The sequence below is a fragment of the Ahaetulla prasina genome, chromosome 3 (genome assembly GCF_028640845.1).
Source record: "Ahaetulla prasina isolate Xishuangbanna chromosome 3, ASM2864084v1, whole genome shotgun sequence".
Lineage (NCBI taxonomy): Eukaryota > Metazoa > Chordata > Lepidosauria > Squamata > Colubridae > Ahaetulla > Ahaetulla prasina.
The window spans coordinates 77,696,937-77,719,051 of record NC_080541.1 but is presented as its reverse complement, the minus strand read 5'-3'; the positions used below and the strand labels follow the sequence as shown (position 1 = coordinate 77,719,051).

The 22,115-nt window shown below is 40.7% G+C and overlaps 1 protein-coding gene across 3 annotated transcripts; it reads right to left on the bottom strand.

The window, feature by feature from the left end:
* GMPR (guanosine monophosphate reductase) lies at window positions 1–22,092 on the bottom strand. 3 transcript variants are annotated; one of them, XM_058177833.1, is made up of 9 exons: window positions 21,463–22,091; window positions 17,786–17,901; window positions 14,563–14,646; window positions 11,054–11,227; window positions 7,776–7,857; window positions 5,799–5,905; window positions 3,847–3,889; window positions 3,035–3,194; window positions 1–1,245 (listed from the first exon to the last, which is right to left on the bottom strand). In XM_058177833.1, the coding sequence occupies exons 2-9, from the start codon at window positions 17,828–17,830 to the stop codon at window positions 1,065–1,067; spliced, it is 876 nt and encodes a 291-aa protein (XP_058033816.1). In that variant the 5' UTR covers window positions 17,831–17,901; window positions 21,463–22,091; the 3' UTR covers window positions 1–1,064. The 3 variants fall into 3 exon arrangements, with proteins under 3 accessions (XP_058033816.1, XP_058033814.1, XP_058033815.1); XM_058177831.1 differs by having other exon boundaries at window positions 17,786–17,905; window positions 21,463–22,089; XM_058177832.1 differs by lacking the exon at window positions 14,563–14,646 and having other exon boundaries at window positions 17,786–17,905; window positions 21,463–22,092.
* Window positions 22,093–22,115: the final 23 nt, after the last annotated feature.

The window sequence follows — 22,115 nt, the reverse complement described above, 5'->3', positions numbered from 1 at the left end:
GTGTTGAATCTTCTTTAATAGAAATGAATGCAGTGCTACATACCATTTACACAAGAAAGTAAGAGCTGCCTGATGAGAGGAAAAACCTGATTTTCCTGCCCAATGCTTACAAATTGAGTTTGACTGGAGCTAATCCATCCGTATTTCAGATTGTTCAGAGAAATCTTTCTATGTCTTGTTTGGAAAACAGTTGATCTTTTTTTTTAAAATGAACGGTGTGTTGTTTTTTAAAAAAAATTGGCTCTGCACATAGGTTCAGATGTGGAACGGCAGTGCCTTCTCTTGTCTTTGCCCAAAGGCATTGGAAAAAATTAGTTAACCATCCTTAGGCTTACCTCTTTCATCTTTAAAATGAGCTGAATGAACAAAGAAGCATCTCCATCTGCAATGTTGAAATATACCCCCTAACAAAGCATTACGACAAAGGGAGTGTAACTATTTAATCAAACATTTTAAGAACTTTATAATAATCTGCACACGTTAAAAACTGAGCACTTGATGCCTCTGTGAAAATAAAACAGCTTTTTTTCTTTTTTTTAATTCTGTAAGTGCTATTCCAAGGTGGCATGCTGGAGCAGGATCCATGCAGTGAGGGTTTTCTGGGCTTCGGAGTTCTTCTGTCTATCATCACACATTGCAGGAGCAGTTGAAACTTGAAATATAAAACCCTGTGAAGGGCTTTGCTTTTTCTGGTAATGGCAGATCCAGCAGACAAATGCTTTATGAACGGACATCCAAGTCCCTCTGATGGGTTGTTCCGAAAGATCACTCTAGATTTCTTAACTTAAATAGACAAGGATATAAAAAAGAATACCACCCAACAATTCTGAACAAACTCTGGACCCAGAAGCAGTTTATGGCTTGTTCTCATTAGGCCCAGCCCCAACCATTACAAACAATCAATGGTATTAAAGCAACCTGCTTCTTTCCTAGTTTGGAATATAATCGCTGTTCTGCAAAAAAAGAAAAAAAGAAAAGAAAGAAGAAGCAGCAGCAGCAAAGTGGAGGAGAAACAGAACATAGCACACTTCACGTTTCCAAAGGTCAGGGATTTTCTTCTTTGGCTAAGAAAAAGTTGGGTTGTGCTGCTGAGTTACCCGAATAAAGGTTGTCCTTCGACTAAGCTCTTTGAGTTTGGCAGCTCCCACGTACGTGCAAGCAGAACGGAGACCACCCAGAATGTCACGGACGGTATTTTCTACATCTCCTCTGTAGGGGACTTCCACTGTTTTGCCCTCCGAAGCTCTGAAAAGGAGAATAATTTCAGACTTGCATTGCTGGGCTGCTTTCTCTGGAATTAAAACTATTAATACATATCATTAAAATACAAACCGCCCCCTGGTGGCAAAGTGGTTAAAGTGAAGCATTGAAGGCAAACGCTGCCCACGGCCTCCAGTTCTCGATCCTGATGGGGCTCAAGGTTGACTTAGCCTCCCATCCTTTCAAGGCCGATAAAATGAGGACCCAGGTTGTTAGGGAGCAACATTGGGAAGTGCCCAGAGAATGCTGTAAAGCACTATGGGGTGATGTGTAAGCCTAAATGCTATTGCTATTTCCAAATAGTGACTATTTTATCCAAAACCCGATATATTTGCTTGTATTCCAATCTGAAATAAATCCATCTGGAAGGTAATCATAGACATTCTTCACTGTACTTACTATTAATCTAGATAGCATATGCATGTGTGTTTGTATAAGAGTATTATTAAAGAGAATTAACACCCATTTGCTTCTTATGAAAATTCTCACAATATACTTGTAAGCTTATTTTTAACCCTTCAAAGATGCTGTTTCATTGCTCAGCTATAAGAATTATTCACATATTAATTTATTAGAGAAATGTATATATCTCCCAAATCTTAATGTTAACTTGTTAAATGTTGAATCAACAGATGCCTCCCAATGGTTTCATACATATCTTAAATAATTGGCGGGGGGAGGAGAATGTCCCACAGTATCCTAATCTTCAGTAGTCCTGACCCTAAGTGCTCCTGCCCCACTATTACCCATGGAATGGCCCACTCTAGAACCACTAAGCCCAATGAAATCACCCCAACTTCATTTTGGATTGTGACTACCATGCATACTCCATGTTGTCAGAATCTAATTTTCAGACGTCAGGAGGTGTAATGACATTCTCAAGTAAACTTCCACTGATTGTTAGTGTGACTGCACTTCTGCAACTAGCCAAGCATTTGGCATCTGGGAATGTCTGGGTGATGGCGGGAGTAGCAGCAATAAATCAAGTCCACCATATAGTTGAAGTTCCACCCCTTTTTTTAACCTACATTATTGCCAGACATATAAAGGGGGCGGGGCTTCTATCATACTTTGGCCATCATCTCAACTTCCTCGAACAATAAATCTTGTCTGCTTTATTATTTGATTAGTAAAGCCACCCCTTTCAGACTCAAAGAAGAAAATAAATACTATGCAAAAACATAGTTAAACAACAAAGTCAACTCTAATCAACATATAATCCTGAAAACAATAACACATGCTCTTGCCACAAAACAAGCTCATCTAACATCCTGGCCCGGCGCATGGGAGAAAAGCCAGGTTTTTAGAGCTGTATGGACAACCAGAGGAGTCAGGGCCACTCAAAAGTTCGGGGGAGCTTATTTCAAAAGACAGCCTTAGCCAAAGAAAAGGCCTATTTCCTGAAGTTCTCTTGCTTCAAAGAAACGACTTAGACCATGGCCACTCTTGAGTGACCTCAGGGACAAGAAAAGACAACAGGAGAATGGTGATCGTGCAAGTAACCTGGTCCTGTGCCATGCAAAACCTGATAGATGATAACCTGATCTTGAACTTGGGTTAACTAAGCTAAATCCAAGTTCTGCACTCAGCAACATGCATTACTACCCACACCGCTGCATTCTGGACCAGCCACAGCTTCCAAGTGGCTTTGAAAGGCAGCCCCACGTGAAGCACAGTGCAGAGGGCTGCATTTCTGTTTGCTGCCAATACCATATGGAGAAAACCAGAGTTTCGAGAAGTGACCGTGCATATTATGCTGGAAAGGGAGTGGTACCTGTAATCTGCAACACCACCTGCGTGCTTCTTCATAGCGGTGTCAGAGCTCATCCCATAGAAAAGCTTCACTTTTTTACCGTTTTTTTCTATAATATCTCCAGCACATTGATCATGTCCTGCAAACATGCCCCCCAGCATCACAAAATCAGCACCAGCTCCTGTGAGTGGCATGAAGGAAAAATAGGAGGGGTTAAGTCAACACAAAATAGCCCTTACGGCAGGGGTCTCCAACCTTGGCAACTTTAAGACTTGTGGACTTCAGCTCCCAGAATTCCTCAGCCAGCTTTGCTGGCTGAGGAATTCTGGGAGCTGAAGTCCACAAGTCTTAAAGTTGCCAAGGTTGGAGACCCCTGCCTTACGGTGTTTAAATACAGGACTGCATTAATATTTGCAAACTCCTTATCAATTCAAGGGTTATATATACAGGGACTCCTCACTTGCGACCACAATTCAACCCAAAATTTATGTTGCTAAGCAAGACGGCTGTTAAGTGAGTTCTTATGGCCTTTCTCGCCATAATTCTTAAGCAAATCACTGTAGTAGCAAAGTTAGCAACCTGGTTGTCCTGTGAATCTGACTTCCCCATTGACTTTGCTTGCTGGAAGGTCGCACAAGGTGATCTGGGACACGGCAACTTTCGTAAGTATGAACCAGTTGCCAAGCATCCGAATTTTGATCCCGTGGCCATGGGGACTTGCAACAGTTGTGTGAAAAACAGTCATAAGACACTGTTTTCAGTGCCATAAAACTATCACTAAACAAATGATTTTAAGTCGCATTTCCTATATTTCAGCAACAGACAGTCCTCACCAAAAGCTTTGGCCACATCTCCTGGACAGCTACATCCTCCATCCTGAATAAAGGATGGAGAAAAGAGAAGAAGTCAGTACATTCAACTCCTTGTTACTGTTACACACAAACAATTTAAGCTGGTGTTGGAAGAAGGATTCGGCCTAAGCATTTATAGAAATGAGAACAAGAAAACGACAGCACCAACCCTTTCTTATAAAAGATTTAATTTCAATACACTAAGCCAGGGGTCTGCAAACTTGCCTCTTTTAAGGCTTGTGGATTTCAACTCCCAGAGTTCCTCAGCCAGCAAAGCTGGGAGTTGAAGTCCACAAGTCTTAAAAGAGCCAAGTTTGCAGACCCCTGCACTAAGCACATCATGAGAGCATGGTGGTTAAGGCCTCAGGCTAGGAAGTCAGCTAAGTGACCTTGGGCCAGTTATGTGCACTCAGCCCTAGAAAGGAAACCATGGCAAGCTACTTCCGAAAAAATCCTTGCCAAGAACATTTCAAGGACTTGTCCAGGCAGTCACCAGGAATCAACACTCACTCAAAAGCAACACTTCAAAAAAAAAATGCAGATTAAAATTCCATTTACTATTTGGTCTGGCTTCAAAGGATTTGGCAGAGTAGAATGCAGATTTCTTAAAGAGTACTGGAAACAGGATTTAGGCACAATTTTACTCTAATCATTAAAGATATATTTGTCCACACAAGCAATCATCAGCATTACTATTGTGGATGTGGAGAATTTTTCCCCCCTAGAATTCACCCATTTAATCTCACTAAAACAAAGGAGGATGGCAGGCAGTGAGAGTTTTGTATGTCCAGGTATTTTGGAAAATGTACTCGCTTTTCAAGGGCACTTCCAGAATATCCCTGGACTGACTGATGAGCTGTTTTATTATTATTATTATTATTATTATTATTTTGCTGTATTCTATAAGTCTGATGTTCTCGTTTCTCTGTACAAATTAAAAAATGAAGGATGTACTTAAGCATGGCATTCCATCCTTCAGAATGGGCATAAAGATATTAAAATACGTAACCGTTTAAAAATTATATTTGATAAGATGACAGAACCAATATAAAAAAATTCCAAAGTGCACTGAACACATTCACAGAAAGGTGAGATGGGAGTGCCTATCTATCCTCCTCTCCTTCAACCCGCTTCGCACCAAGTGTGAATGTTTTGTTACTAAACATATGCACTGAAGAGTGAACAACGATAATGCACTCTTCGTGGGATTGTTCTGTAAACTACTTTGTTGGTGCAACTGGTGCAAACCAAAGATGAGCTGCTGTTTCTCTATGTATGCCAGAATCAATTATAATTAGTGTACAGGTAGCCCTCAACTTATGATTATAATTTGAGTACAAAATTCCAGTTGCTAAGCAAGACAGTTGCTAAGTGAGCTGCGCCCCGTTTTACAACTTTTTTTGCCATGGTTGTTAAGCGAATCACTGCAGTTAAGCAAATTATGCAGTTGTTAAGTGAACCTGGCTTCCCCCATTGACTTTGCTTATCAGAGACCAGCTGAGAAGCTTACAAATAGTGATCACATGATCCCAGGACACTGCAACTGTCAAAAGTACATGCCAGTTTCCAAGCGTCTGAATTTTGAACTAGGTGACCGTGGGAATGCAGCAACGGTCGTACAGGTGAAAGCCACTTTTTTCAGTGCCATTGTAGCCTCAAAGTGTCATTAAATGAATAGTTGCAAGTCAATGACTACCTGTAGTTTTTCTAAATGCAATATAAGAGGGAACAAATATTTGAAAACTTCCATAATCTTTATGAGCAGAATCATGTCTTTGACCCGGGATGTGAACTCTTTTAAGTTATGAAATAAAATAACAAATAGACATTTTTTTAAAAAATCCAAGAAAAATCTCCCTCCATTACTAATTATTGGGACTTTGCTTCTGGATTCATTCTTTTCATTTATGGAATTTAATACAGATCCTGCTTACGGAAATGATATGTCCTTGCAGTCCATGAGCGGAATCTGCACATTCAATTACTGCGCTGAGCTGAGGATAGCCAACCCCAGTTTTTATCCGAGTAGTGCACACAGAACCTAGGCATGAAGAACAAACACAATATGACATCACAGCATCTTGTGATTTAGAGCAGGGATCCCCAACCTTGGCAACTTTAAGCCTGGTGGACTTCAACTCCCAGAATTCCTCAGCCAGCTTTGCTGGCTGGGGTATTCTGGGAGTTGAAGTCCTCCAGGCTTAAAGTTGCCAAGGTTGAAGACCCCTGATTTAGAGGAAAAGCAGCCCTCGATCCCTTCGGACAGGATCAGGGGTATCAAACTCAAGGCCCACAGGCCAGATGCGGTCTGCACTGTGGTTTGGATCTGGCCCGAGGGGCTGTCCTGGTCTACCCAGTGCAAAGAGGAAAGATCAGGCCAACGTAGCTTCACATTCTACCCACTGTGAAGAGAACACGTGCCAGCAGTTTGGGGAGTGGCGCCAACCCCCCCCCCCCCCCGAGGTTAACCACAGCCCTGATGCGGCCCTCAATGTAATTGAGTTTGATGCCCTTGAGATAGATGAACCCTTCCGGAAGCCTTTTCACATATACAGACAAATAATAATAATAATAACAACAACAACAACAACAACAACAACATAGGGATGGGAGAGAATGATAGAACTGTTTACTAGAAGACAGGACATGACATTCACAAAAGCCAAAGTAACATTTGATAGGATCCATAAAGATTGAAAGATAAGAGCAGCAGAACTAGTAAAACCCCTTTTCTCCTCTCGACTCCTTTCTTTACATGAAACAGGACCAGAAAGCCTTGGAGGCACCAGATCCAAACCTCCATTCAGCTAGAAATCCACATCAACACTGACATCAATTATTGGTTCACTTCTCCACATAAGTAGAAAGTTTATTCTCTCAGACTATGTGTCCCCACCCACATAAACCCAAATTTCACATCACTGAATTTTGATCGGCAAAGCAGCCAAATTTTCAGTGGCACGTTTTGATTGCTTTTCATTCAATGTGCTGAACTGTGGTGGTGCAGTGGTTAGAATGCAGCACTGCAGGCTACTTCTCATGACTGCCGGCTGCTAGCAGTTCGATCCTGAGCAGCTCAAGGTTAACTCAGCCTTCCATCCTTCCACGGTCAGTAAAACGAGAACCTAGATTGTTGGGGCCAATATGCTGACTCTAAAACCGCTTAGAGAGGGCTGTATAAAGCACTGTGAAGTTGTATATAAGTGCTATTGCTACCTGAGCTTTTAGTATTGTGGTTTTGAATGCATCTTTGCATGCCTCTGGAGAGGTTTGAGTCTGGCTTTATCTTTCACCTTCTTTTTTAGCAATCCCCTAATTTTGAAAGAGTTTTCGCTTTTCAAATCAAATCTGTCATTTGGCAATGTTATCCACATACTTCTGTGTTAAGGACTTTGTAATTACTTTCAATAATGTGTATTTAATAAAACCCTGGATATCACTTCCTTTCGAGTCAATTCCATGCCTATCTATTCTAGGACACAAATACTTACGGTATTTAGGGTTTTTTTCCGCTCCACATCATTATCAGGATGCATATTTTCCCAGACTATGTGACGGCAGTTGAAGTTGCTTATTTTTTCCCCCAGATTTTGCAAAATATGTACATACTCGTCATTTCCCTTTGGGGGAAAATATTGTTGCACAAAGCACAAAAATGGAAATTGTAAGCCAAAGAAATTAAAGGCATTAAGAAAAGGAAATATAATTAAACTGAATTGTTTACAACAATACTTTTCACTCTATCTCTTTTTATACTTGCACGCCAGTCTTCCAACTTGTCCATTTGTACACCAATTCTGCTTTTTTGTTCTTTTGTTATCTATTTGTTAGTATATGTATGCAATAAGGAAATACTCGTGACATAAATGTTAAGCAGGGGATTCAAGCATATACCCTTCTACCCAGCTTACCTGGTCCAATTCCAACTTTAATAATGTCTGCACCAGACAGAAGAAGTTCTTCCACCATCTCTCCTGTTACTACGTTGCCTGCCTGAAATAGAGCCAAAATCATTGCAAATAATGCATAATTCCACAATGACTGCAGTAGTAAGCAAATATGTTTACCTCTCCTCCTTCCTTCTATCCTTCCACTTTTAACCTGCCTTCCACTCTGGGCAAATTACATATACAGTGTGCATTCTCATTTGCATGCAGAAAATTGCCTTACTTTCAAAACCACAATTTCTTTTAAAACAGAGTGTGATTATCCAATGCCCTGTTCAGCAATCAGTATAAATCCTGGCCAATTTACACCCTAAATTTTCATGTAATCAGCAGGTGTATGACACATCTGCTTTGCATCCTGTAAAAACAAATATTTCCATTAAAATAGGTGGCTTCTTTACCCTCGCATTAACTAGACCTTAAAATTTCTATGCCATATCATTCTGGTAAGCTAAGTATCCCCCCCTCCACTCCTATTCTAGTATCTCTTATCTGCATTTTAAAAAAATATTGAAAGTGAAGGAAACATCATCATAGCCATAACTCTGTATGAAGCAAATACAAACATTACTTATAATCCATTTTGTACAATCAACATTTTTATTTAATAGAATGGAGAGCTTGCTTAATAAAAGTAGGCCAGAAAGATTAATATCCAAACAGAAACATCAAGGCAAAAACTTGCCCTTTCTGACTGAATTACCGTATATACTCGAGTATAAGCCGAGTTTTTCAGCACGTTTTTTGTGCTGAAAAACTTCCCCTCGGCTTATACTCGGGTCTATACGGCTTATACTCCAGTTTTTTTTTTAAAGCCCTCGGCTTATACTCGAGTATATCGGCTTATACTCGAGTTTTTTCTTTCTTTTTTCACATTTTGCGGACGGAAGCCCTGCGGTGCAGTGAGAGGCGGGCGGGGAGCCGCCAGCCTTCTCAGCTGAGGGAGGAGGTTTCCCCAACCGTAGGTGCCTCATTCCACCTCGACATACTCGAGTCCCCAGTTTACCCCAGTTTTTGGGGTAAAATTGGGGACCTCGGCTTATACTCGGATCGGCTTATATTCGAGTATATACGGTATTCAATGTCATGAAACTCCCATTTTCCAGAAAAACATCTTCTCACCGATGACATTGGTCAAAGCACACATAAAAGAAAAGCACTTTGCTTCAGCAATTGATTTGCTCTTGATGAACTACTTCTTCAGAAAAAGGTCTCAATTACAAAACAGGCAATATTACATCCTATTAGCATTTAATAAGAAGCAATTGTCTACCACTTTACATAATGTTGACTCTATTTATACACCAATTATTTTTTTGTTTTTGTTATGTTATTTTTTAACTCATCCTTCCCTCCCAGAAGCTTCGGATGCTGTGTACCTAATAATAATGTTGTTACTGACTGGGAAAGCACCAACCATGCCTCTATGTCCTTATTACTTCTGAATATTTTTAATAAGCTTACATGCTTGAAACAAAATTATATGTTTTGAAATTATATTGTATATATTTATAAAAAATTAAATACTGTATGATACAGAGTCAAGTTGAAGATCCCAGGTTTAAACCCCTAGTTCATTCTAAAACTTACTGATGACATAATTGCCATTACAATTTAACATGTGATCCTGTTAACAAACATGCCAATCTTTGTGTTGTGCTTAGATCTCTATCCAAACTTATCCCATAAGCCTAAATGTTTTTCTATCCTTTTAAATAAAATGAGACACGACAACTAATATTGTATCTTATAAGACCACAAATATAATATTGTATATTATTAGTTATTCTTTTCCTGTAACAAACTTAAGGTTTTTTTAAGATTGGACAGCCTTATGCATTTTATATTCTTCTATATGCACATGCATGCAAAGACTACTGCGGAAAGAAGTCCAAATGGGCCTTTTGGTGGCATTCATTCATCCATTTGTGAGATAACTCAAAAGCAAAATGAATAGTAAGTATGTAAATTAACATTTCTTCCTGCTGTAGAAATGTCTACCAGCATCAATTACTAACAGTTTTCCCTTATTCTAAATACAAATGGAGCCATTCCTTAGTGCAAGGAACACTGATATTTAAGCAACAACTTAAAATGAGCCATGATCACACATCAGATTTGAGCATATTCAAACAAGTAGTAAACCATTAACTTGATGGTCCATATCAGGGTTTTTCAAGCTTTTTCATGCTGCAGAAAAGGTTTGGTTTAAAAAAAAATCCTGATATACCTGATCAGAAGACAAAACATTAGTGATAGAAACATGATTTGAGATCTCTCTCTCGATCTCTCTCTTTTAGTCTCTCACTGTAATATGTCAAGTTCTTGGGAATAGTTTGAAACCCTGCTCTAGAGTTAATTGTCTGCTTTCTAGTAAAATAAGGTGAGAGTTGGGAAGCTAATTCCACAGAAGAAGGTAGAAGGTACACAGTGCCTACCCTTCTTCCATCCCAAAATAAAAATGCTGGTTTCTTAAAATCCTACAAATCTTGCAGAATTTTATCAACAACTTGTCAAAGTGTTGGGAGACTCTCTCATGTAACATTTTCTAAAGCAGTGGTTCTCAACCTTTATAGTGCTGCGACCCCTTTAATACAATTCCCCACGATGTGGCGACCCCTTTAATACAATTCCCCACGATGTGGCGACCCCAACCATAAAATTATTTTCGTTTTGAATTTATTGCGCCTGAAGCCGTATTGGCTAGCGATCTGAACTGCTTGCGATTGCCTTGAGGACGGAGGCATTAAAGCAGAGACTCCTCCCCTATTAAGTTTATCGCGCCTGAAGCCAGATTAGGCTAGCGATTGGGAGTGATTGCAGCTGGCTGGAGACATCAGAGCAAAGATTTCTCTCTTTTTGTTGAGAACCGCTGTTCTAAAGTATACTTGAGTGGAATGGAGCAGTATAATGGAGCACTCAAATATAATTGAGTGGAATTGAATCATCTCACAATAATATGCAAAGATAGCAGCAAAGAGCCCCCCCACCCCATGGAAGACAAATACAAAATCAAACCATTCATCAATTTTTTTCAATGTTGCCTCTACTGACTGGCTGCAAGTTTTCATGCAGGAATCGATACAGTTTGATCCTGGATTTTTTTCACATGCTAAATTCATGTTTTATTATTTATGGTCCCTTCTTGCTAAGACACAAGATCTGGGTCACATTTGCTGGAATCAAGAAACTCTTTTGCCAAATTACGAGCCTATCCATCTTCCAACTTCTCCAACTCCTACCATGAGGGTGTGCTTTGGGAACCGGATATGAACAGCTTTCACAAATTCCACAAAGTGTTCTGAGTAACCATTGGCCACATCCAGGCAGATGTACTTGATCAGAGGGATGGCATCGATGATACTTATCAGCTTCTCAAAATCAGTCAGCCCACTGCCTGAGCTCACCGCTACATGCTGCAAAAAGAAGATGAGAACAATTTAAAGTTTTTATAGAAATGAGGTCAAAAGCATTCACATACTGCATGGCTTTGCAGAAGAAGCCAAATGGGAAAAATGCCTTAGACAATTAAATATGTGGATTTTCAAGGTGGTTTTTTTTTGTCTAGGAACACAGCAAAGCTACAATATAGGGTGAAGTTTTAATGCATGTGAATCATGCTCTCCGCTACAACTGTTCACTTTTATTTATTGCCATGTATGCTGCTTCTCTTTTGTGATCGAAATGTAATGCAACATTCAAGAACATCCTTGGTATTTTTAGTATCCTACATTTTTCCTACGTTTGTTGAGTCCATACAATTTGTTAAGGAGAAATTTCCAAGTTTTAAATAGGAATATAAGAAATAGCCTTGTCCCGAGAGCCATCCACATGGACTAGTGGCAGCACTGCAGAATTTGAAACTGGGGTTTTCTCAACTCTATCTGGAAGAGACAAAGATTAAGCCTGGGACCTCCTACATGTAAAACAGAGCCTATCGCTTCATCTTGGAGATTGGGGAACATGCTATGAAGAGCAGTTATCACATCTGGAAGGAGAACATTTTGCAATGCGGGAGAAACGGATGTCCTTGGCTGAGATTTGGCCATTTTTCTCTTAAATTGAGGTCCCTCTAGTTAGCCAAAACCCAATCAAGGAACAGGAATTTAAGATTGTCCAAGGTACCTTTATATTCTCTGGAGTTAGGTTTAATCTTCAGGAATATATCTGGTTTTACCTGTTCTCTGGTTACATCCATTTTCTGAGCCATATCTGCTCCATGGTGACATATCCCTGAGTTACTACACTTATCTAAGTATTATAATGAGACTAGTACACCAAATATGTAGAAAGGTCAACCGATCTAAAAAGATTTGTTCATACAATCAACAGAGTGAATATATACAACTGGTGACTCCTATAACAAAACATCTCCTAGACCCGTGATTGTGAACTTGTGGCATGTGTGCTAGAGGTGGCACGCAGAGCCCTCTCTGTGCTCATGAGCACTGGCCAGCTGCTCTCTTCCGGGTTCCGGTGTGCATTTTCGCATGAAGACCAGCTGTCTGATGCACATGCATGCAATGGAAACCGGAAGAGCAGCTGGCTGCCGCGCACATGTGTACTGGTCAGCTACTCTCTTCCGGGTCCCAGTGCTCTGGCACGCGCACATACTCCAGTTTCGGCACTCGGTGCCAAAAAGGTTAAACATCACTGTTCTAGACTGTTTCTAGGCAAAAGTCAAAGGGCTGCCAATCTCTAAAGCCCTTATATAACTTTTAAAGCCTACATTATCTCAAATAAGTCATTTAAGCTCTCGATCCTTCCCCTTTCAACCCCTTGAAGGCATTCATACTACCCTATCTCAAACTTTATGATTTCACACATGGATTTGCATACCCCATTCCCAAAAATAAAATAAGTATTGAAATAAGAAGTTTTCAGATTGAATACAATGGGACAAAAGGGAGGGATTCGAGCTTTGGCCTGGAAATTTCCAAAATTAATGAAAGACTTTTGCTAATTTATCAGTAGTTTATCTTTAGGAACACTGGTTAGCAAGTCTACCAGTGCAATCTTCTATTATTCTTTTGAAGTATTTGCTTCCTTGCCACTTAGAATATATTTGTCATTATTATAGAAATTCTCATTTCTTTCAATTAAATTTACAAAATTAAAAAGTTTGTTTGGGCTTTCTTTTCCAACATTGTTTTATATACTGCACAATGTTATACTTTTTACTTGATCTCAATGTTTTTGCCTGAATAAAATACTGTGTTTGTAGCTGTTTTCACAGACTACCGCTGATCGATACACATTTTTGTCAGACTACTTTACTTTAGTGTGTACACTTGTTATCTAACTTTGCCAACAAATCATCTATTGATATCTTTAATAATTTAAACTCAGTTTTTACATTCCATTAATGTTTTGCTGTTCGACATTGTTCGGGCTAAGATAAGACCATAAATAGTCTTTTTCAGAGTGAATTTACTTGTAAAGGCACATGAAAAGAATTGTACAACATAATCATTAATTAATAAACGTTCGTTTAGATATGCACACATCTTTCCAGTGTTCTAAAATATTAATTTTTATTATATTATATATTATACCCTTGATCTTCCAGGATGCATTAGCCAGAATGGTGTAGAAATAAAAATATAAAGCCAACATGATGCCTGAGTACCAAAGTACCTATAAACACAACCTCTACTGCCCTTCAAACTCTTTGTCATCCCAATTTACCATATTTTTAGGAGTATAATATGCTCCGGACTATAAGACGCACCTTCCTTTTTTAGGGATGAAAACAAGAAAAAAAATCTGCCTCTGCTTTTGCTTCCCAGCAATTTGCCTCCTTGCAGCAAACAGCAAAGGCCGAAAATGGGGCGCAGAGGCAGCAATAGGCAATGGCAATCCCTGCAGCCTGAAACACCTGATGGTTGGGAGGGATCCAACCAACAATCAGCTGCTTCTGCTAATCAGGCTGTGCTGAAGCTGAAACTGAAATGGGCTGTTGGCTGTTTGCTGCAAGAAGGCAAATTGCTGGGAGGCAGAGGTCAAAGGGAGGGGGCTGGTAGGTGTGTGGGACTACATTCGGCATATAAGACACACCCAAATTTTCACCCTCTTTTAGGGAGGGGAAGTGTGTCTTATACTCGAAAAATACCGTAATTTAGCTTTACATATTATTTTAATTAAAAATAATTACCAGCAAGAAGTTATCATCCTATTAAACGTCTATCCTTTAGTTTTTTAAGAATGCCTCAAGGCTTCATTTTGATTCTAAATGTATTTGTAGAAAATAAATATGGCCAATAGTTCTAGTTCACCACTTTGTTTGGAAGCACATGAGCTATTGTGTATCCAGAGTATATAGTTGTGCTAGATATGATGGTGAGGATAGTCTCATCTGTTTGTGTTCTAGTGCAGGGGTCTCCAACTTTGGCAACTTTAAGCCTGGAGGACTCCAAGCTTTGCTGGCTGAGGAATTCAAGGAGTTGAAGTCCGCCAGGTTGAAGTTGCCAAGGTTGAAGGCCCCTGTAAATGAATGTTTTGTGATTCGTAAGCATCACAACAGTTATTGGGCAGTCTCCCTACATCCACACATCCACTCCAATTTCTGCAAGCATCACTGTACCCATAACACTGGGTGCTTCTAATGAAATACCACGCATCCTATTGGTCTAGTATCTTTTGGAAGCATATAATTTTATAAGCCATTCTCTTGCAAACAGTACAAGGCATATCAGTTTTTCTAATATTTCGGAAAATGCAGTCTAATATTTAACTTTTGTGAAAAAAGTACCTCTATGCATTCTGGGTGATCACTTGCAAACAGCTTCCACTGTTCTAGAGAGTAATGCTTGTGTATTGCAGTAAACATGGTGTACTAGAAAAACAAACAAATATGCTATAATTACACTGTTTGATGTAGACACATGCACACATACAAAACAAAGATCCATGACGTCATTGCAAATGCATGAAGGGTTCTTGTTTAAACAATAGAAAGGTGTGAACTTAAAACTGAAATAGAAAACCATGCAGAGATCCTAGATTATACATCAGAGACAAGGAGGAGCTAAAACCTTTGCATGAATGCTCCTTATTCAAGGTCAATAGTTCTCCAGATTCAAAAAACTGAATTTAAATGTGAATTCTGTCTATCAGTAATTGCAGTAAAATTCCACAACAGTAGAATCTTAGCATTATTTGCAAACTTTACTTGAATTCAAACATTATAGGACTGGATGCTAAGCCTGCAAACATTTCATAACAACTTAGTAATTATAGTAAGAAACCATTAGAGAAGAACATGACTCCAAGAAAAGTGCTTTTCTTATCTAAGAACTGGTACAGGCTTAGACACAAGCATGAGGTAATTAGGCAGTATGAAAGAAAAGTTGGGTGAAACAATAAAGCAGAAGTCGTGCATGAGAAAAAGAATTATTATTACAAAATGTGAAAAGAAAATACTGTTTAAAGGGCATTCAATAAGGGAGCGCGGACTATTGTCTTTTTATTGTTTTTATATTGGTTTTTATCCTTGTAAGCCCCCCAGAGTCACCGAGGGTGAGGTCATATAAATTTTCATAAATTAATACATAAAGTTGCAAGGAATGCAGCCTAGAGAACAAGAGAGTGAGCATTGGAACTCTTTAAGAGAAACATTTTAAAAACTTGATTGCAACTGGAATAGTTGACTTAAGAAGTAGATACGGTCAAACAAATATAAAAGTTAAGAATTAATTGGACTGAAGATAAAAGTGAGCAACCAATAGGCAAAAAGTACACTAAGGTGATTTGAACATATAGAGAGAAATTATGAAGATCAAATCAAAAAGCAAAGCAAAGATCATTTAAAGACAGATAAAGAGAGGTTATAGTGAATGATTTTTTTTTTAATTTCAGGCCTTTCATTTCTTTTGCTTAGTAATTTTTACTCCTTTTCTACACTCCACATAATTGTATCTTAAACGAATATAATAAGATAAGCATGCATGTATGCCTGCAAGTAATTTTCTGTATGTATGATGCAGTTATTTTAGAATAGAATAGAATAGAATAGAATAGAATAGAATAGAATAGAATAGAATAGAATAGAATAGAATAGAATAGAATTTTTTATTGGCCAAGTATGATTGGACACACAAGGAATTCGTCTTGGTGCATATGCTCTCACTATACATAAAAGAAATGTACTCTAAATGTATTTTGAATGGCATTGTATTTTTAACACTAATTGTTTGGAGATCAATAAATCAAAGAACAGGATGTAAATTGAAGGATGGAAGGAGCAGATGACTGTGGCTTACATAGGAGAATATGGACTATATACATTATGCAAACTAGAAATGTACATTATAATTCAGTTTCCACGTACATCTGAAATACTATTAAATCTATACTATTATATTGTATTGTATATAATAATAAAACTATAAATATAGGTTTGATGTTCAATGCAGTCCTTCAAGAGTTATAATAGAGATGACAGATGTTTTGATCTTGGAGACTGTAACAATAAAATTATGTAATTTAAATTTCATATTAACATTAGCAAAATTTCTACATATAATGTACGTACCATCAAATTCTAATGAAATTCATTGCAAGTGTTAAAAGTTCAGGAAATCTTGGGAATTCTTATCAAAAGAATATGTACCGTGTTTTCCTGATAATAAGACCCTATCTTATATTTTTTGAACCCCGAAATAAGGACTTGGCCTTATTTTCGAGATCTTATTATTTTGGGGCACAATTTGGGGGTGGCAGGTGGGGAGGGGTGGGGAGGAGAAGAAGCGAGGGCAGGAAGCCCTGCCATGCCCGGTGAGAGAAAAAGGGAAACGGTGGAGGGGAACCAGGTAAGAGGATCAAGACTCCTCTGCCCAGGAAGATTGGGTAGACGACATGCCGGGCGGTGAGGGCAGCGGCTGTCTCCTGCCACGAGTGAAGCACCAGGTGGAAATACCCGCTGAGCAAGGATAGCTGAGCCTGCATCACACGGCTGGCCGGGTGAGTGAGAGACTTTCCCGGTTGCTGAACACCGGGCCCTCCCTGCCCTTCGCTTCCGAGCAGAGAGGCTGTCCTTGGTGGGCAGAGTGGCGTCTTCCTTCTCCTCCTCCCTGAAGGCCCGCCCTGCTAAAAGGCCCAGCGCAGTGCTTCCCCTAACTCACTCGCACTCCCCTTTGGCCATCCCTCTCCAAGTGCTCCAATTGCACAACCTCCTGCCCCTCAAGCTAAATGGCCAAGAAACGTGCACAAATTCGCTCACAGCATTGAGCCAAACCCGTCCAGAGCCTCGCCGCTTTCGGTTGCTGCCTCCCTGGCCCAAGGCTCCCGCAGCTGCATTGAGAAGTTTGGGGGGGGGGGTGAGGGACCTCTATGTGTGTGTGTGTGTGTGAAAGGGGGGGGAGAGAACATTGCTGCCAGACCTGGATAACTCTCTGAGGTTGGATCGGCTCTCTCCCTTTCTCTCTCTCACACACACACCGTTCTTTCTTTGGAATAGCAGCCCAGATGCCCCTTCCAGGATTGCAAGGCTGAAGGTTTCAGATGGAACATTTTGGGGATGTGTGTCTGTGCTGCGATCCCAAGTAAAGAGCAATCGGCAGGAAAAAGAGAAGGAGGCCGGCAGCTGGGGAGGTGCTCTGGAGATCTGGGCTGAGTTGCACAGCCCTCGCTGACTCAGCTGATCAGCAGGCAGCAATTATGGGGCTGGACCTCCAGGAGGTGACGGGGAAGGGAAGGGCTGTGCTGGCCACACCTACTCCTTCACTAGGGCTTATTTTCAGGGGAGGGCGTATATTTATGCCCACCCCAAAAATCAGGCTTGGCCTTATTTTCAGGACATGTCCTATTTTCGGAGAAACATAGTATTTGTTCCTAGGATTCTTCGAGGGGGGAAATAGGCTGTTTGATAATAAAATAAATTCAGAAAAATTATTTCATCATTACAATGAGTTGAAATTAATTCAAATGTTATTTTCATTTTTTTTTGTAGGAGAAGAGAATTAAGAAACACTTACTTTAGCCATAACTTGTGCCATTTCAAAAGTACCAACAGTGTCCATATTTGCTACGATAATGGGGATGCCTGTATAGGTTTGCTTGGAGTTACGGAAGAAGAAAGTACGTGTAAGATCTACCTGTAAAAACAACACCTTTTTTACTTTGGGTCTGAAAGCATAATTAAGTCATAAAGTTAAGAAAATGCAAGCACTACGATAACAGATATTAAATAATTAATTAATACATAAAATATATTATCTACAATCTCATAATAAATGCTTCAGTGTCCTAAAATGACAAGGTAGGAGGTAGCGAGCCAATTTGTTTATAACGTTGTTAAAGCATCCCATTTAAGCAATAAATTTATCTAAACCAGTGGTAGTCAACCTGGTCCCTACCGCCCACTAGTGGGCGTTCCAGCTTTCATGGTAGGCGGTAGGAGTTTTGTCCAATACTGAAGCACTTTCCTTTTTTTTAATTTAATTGACTTTAAAAAAAAAATTCATAGCATTATTTAAAAACATTTTCATTAGGTTTTCATAAAATTTCCTGTGACAATTTAAATTTCTGAAAATATACTATTTGTATTGCCTGCGCATACGTTTAGTTCACATTACATAAGTGAAACTAAATGGTGCTATAGTGCGACCGCAAACAAAAGAGCCTCGTCCCAGAATAGCTCCCCACACCACCCAGATGTAACAGACAAGTAGAGCTGGTAGCCGGTGCCCCCCCAAACCCAATCCACGATGTGTGAGAGGCATGCACAGACGACGATACAGGGTGCATTACTGTGGAACCGGTGGGCAGTTAGAAAATTTTACTATTAACAGAGATACAAAAGTGGGCGGTAGGTATAAAAGGTTGACTACCCCTGATCTAGACCTTGAGATAAGCCTGAAATTTAAATCAGGTAATTAAACTTGTCAGCAAATGTGAGCCATGGAATCACATGCTCACAAAAAAGGCAGATTTATAATTCAGATATATTTTCCAATCCACCCAATCCCTGGCTAACAAAAGTGAACTGGTTAAAAATATTTTTATCGGTCTGTGTTGAGTTTTTCATCAGCTACTCAATTCTTGAAAGAACAAAAAAAGTGTTTGATCTGGTGTACGAATGCACACGTTGAACGACTGGTTTGCAAGTATAAAAGAGGTAGAGTGAAAAATGTTGCTGTAAACACTTCAGTTTAATTGTATTTCCTTTTCTTATCTTATGCCTTTAATTTCTTTGGCTTACAATTTCCGTTTTCCAATTTTGCTGTCAGAAGAGATCACAAAAAGTGATCACATGATCCCAGGACATTGCAACCATCATAAATATGAACCAGTTGCCAAGCATCCCAAATTTTGATCACATGACCATGGGAATGCTGCAATGGTTGTAAGTGAGAAAAACGGTCTTTTTTTTCAGCGCCATTGTCACTTTGAATGGTCACTAAACAAATGGTTTTAAGCTGAGGACTACCTGGAAATATTCAAATGGGAAGGAGGTCACCTCACTCATTTGCAAGTTCAGCATCCAAAATACATCCTAAGAACAAGATTGAATCTCGTATGTCATAATACAGAAAGAATCAAGAGTTTCCAGAAATAGGAGAAAAGCAGCTCGGATTCCAGGCTGATGGTTATTCTATTCCAATGTTTAAGTGAATCATACAGAATCCAACATGGTCTACTTTCAAATTCACAGACTCAGATGGAATCCATATGAAAGTACTACATCGGTCATACTACACCAAAAGAAGTATTTAATATTATTTCATTGGAAGCCCCTGCTAATGTGCAACTTGCATTTGTGAATGATGCTCAAGATTATGTGGTGATTAGACTTAAAATTAACACACATTTATCAAATACGGCCTGGTGGATTGTAATTATTTTTAGCTCCAATCTCCTTCAATTAAAAAGGCTCCAATTCCAGAAGATCTTTCAAAGTCCTTTTCAGATGAGAGGAAACTATAGTATAGGTCATTTCGGATCAATATGGAAACCATATGCCAGAAATAATTCCCCTTATGGTAATTTGTTTCAAAATTATAATGTATATTAACAAATGCTATGTAGCAATAACTGTTAATTATATAAATCATTTGATTTCAACCAAAGATATTGCAATGATCTGCATAATAGAGGGACAGGGCAAATCCTGCATTTTCACTCGCAACCATCCCCTTTTTTTCAGTTGCATAAAACAGAGGTGCTGCAAGAAAATCCAAACTTCCAGTGGGATTCTGACCATGGATCATCTACACCAGGGGTTCCCAAATTTGTCAACTTTAAGACTTATTGACTTCAACTCTCAGAATTCCCCAGCCAGCATGGCTGGCTGAGGAATTCTAGAAGGTGAAGTCTACAAGTCTTAAAATTTGGAGACGCCTGATCTAAACCAGCCATGTCCATCCCATGGCTATGGCCTACATGCAGCCCTGGACAGCTAGTAGTGCGGTCCCATAAGATCGTAAGCTTTTAACATTATGACATTATTTACATTATTACATTAACTATATGTTTTATATGCAGGCCCTAGACAAATCCTCTTCACTCAATGAGGCACAAGCAAACCCAAAGGCTGGGCAACCATGCTCTATATACCCTGGCCCACAATCCCAGAGACTTATTTTTTAACCCTGCTTCGCATGCCTTCATCTGGGAATGGCCAGTTCCAACTAGGGGATCAGAGTCTGGTCCCACAATATTGACAGATGGGCAAAAAAGGCAGGGGGCTTCCAATGACAGTCCAAGGTGACCTTTTGACTTTTTTGAACGTTTACCCTTGGAAACAGGTCGTTTGCGTAAAGAGGAATTCTTCAACATCCTTTTGGAGACTAAACGTTGGGTAGAACTAAATCAGTGATAAACGTTGGAAGGCTAAAAGCCAACGCATGACTTGATTTTCTGCTAAACACAAAAAAGGTGGTTTTAAATTGCGTTTCCCAGTTCCTCTTCCTGCGCTTTGCGCGTGTCTTTGTGCGCACTTCGCTGTTCAAGGCAGCTGACCTGCCGGCCCAAGGAAATCGCCTCTCCAGCCCCCCCCCCTTCCACTCAAAAAAAGCCAGGCCTCTCATGGAAGGGTTTGTAACTTGAATCAGCCTCCCCTCCTCTCGCCGGCAAAATGATCTGTCATGCCACTTGTTTCCTCTACAAACAGTTCCCAGCACAATGCAATCCGACTCGAGGTCTCCTTCTGTCGGTTCTTCCACCACCGTTCCAGTCCCCCCCCACCCAACATCCCTGCTGCCTTCTTGCAAATTTGGAAGCAATTCCATCAAATGCGCCGGCGAGCAAAGCAGAGAAACGGTTTTCTGACACTTTCCTAAGGATTCTCCTTTGGATCGCAATCTGCAAAGGGTGGGGGGTGGGGGGGACACACACATATACACACACACACAAAAGCCAAGCCGAGCAGTAGCTGCTACGCAGGGCCGACTTCGCCGGCCGGGTTACGCATGGAAAGTTCTGAAATCCTTTTGACTTCATATCAGGGACAAAAACAAAAACAAAAATGCAGAGGCGGCAAGGGCATTAACCCATTAGCCTGAAATGCAAACAGGAAGAGAAAGGGGGGGGGGGGGTTTACATCTCATGAAGTCGGACGCCACATTTTAAAGAGGGGGGGAGGGAGAGAGAGAGAGAGAGAGAGAGAAGAAAAGAAAGAAAAGCAAGCATGCTCCTTTGGAAATGCCCCCACCTCTGCTCTGCTTCGGAGGCTGCTCCGCTTCGGTCTGAGCAAGACATCTTTAAAGTCCAGTTTGAGATCTGCATCTACTCGGGGCATCTCGGCCGGGCGGAGAGGACGCTCGGGCTGCGCTGCCTTAGGCTTTTCCCCCGGTAGTGGTGGCGGCGGTGGAGGAGGAAGAAGAGGAAGCGGCGGCGGCTGCTCTTCTGAGCCGGGGTCAGGCAGCCCACAAGCCACCCGAGCTGGTCTTCGGGGCCGGCTGAATATTTATAGGGCGTGAAGAAGCGGGAGGCAGGTTCCCGGCCCCATCGCTTTATTAGGAGCTGGCTGGCACGGAATGCACATGGCCTGGAAGGCGGGTCAGAGGGCCTCGCTTTCCGCCGCCGGCTCCTCGCCCCGACCTCGCTTTGCCTCTCCCGGGTCGCCACTGCAGCTCTGGCTGGCGCCCGACCGTTGCGCGCTCCTACAGCAATGCAGCTCAGGGGTGGCCCGTCGGAGACGTTGCTACACCGAGGAGGAGGCGGAGGCGCCTCTTGCAATCCTGGCACCGGGAAGAGGCTCGGCGCTGGTTTTCCCGGGAAGGAGCGAGGAAGCCGGGCCCGCGGGGGCTGCAGCCGACGCCGCTTCAGATCGGAAGCCCGCGGGAGAATGAAGGGCTGAGGACA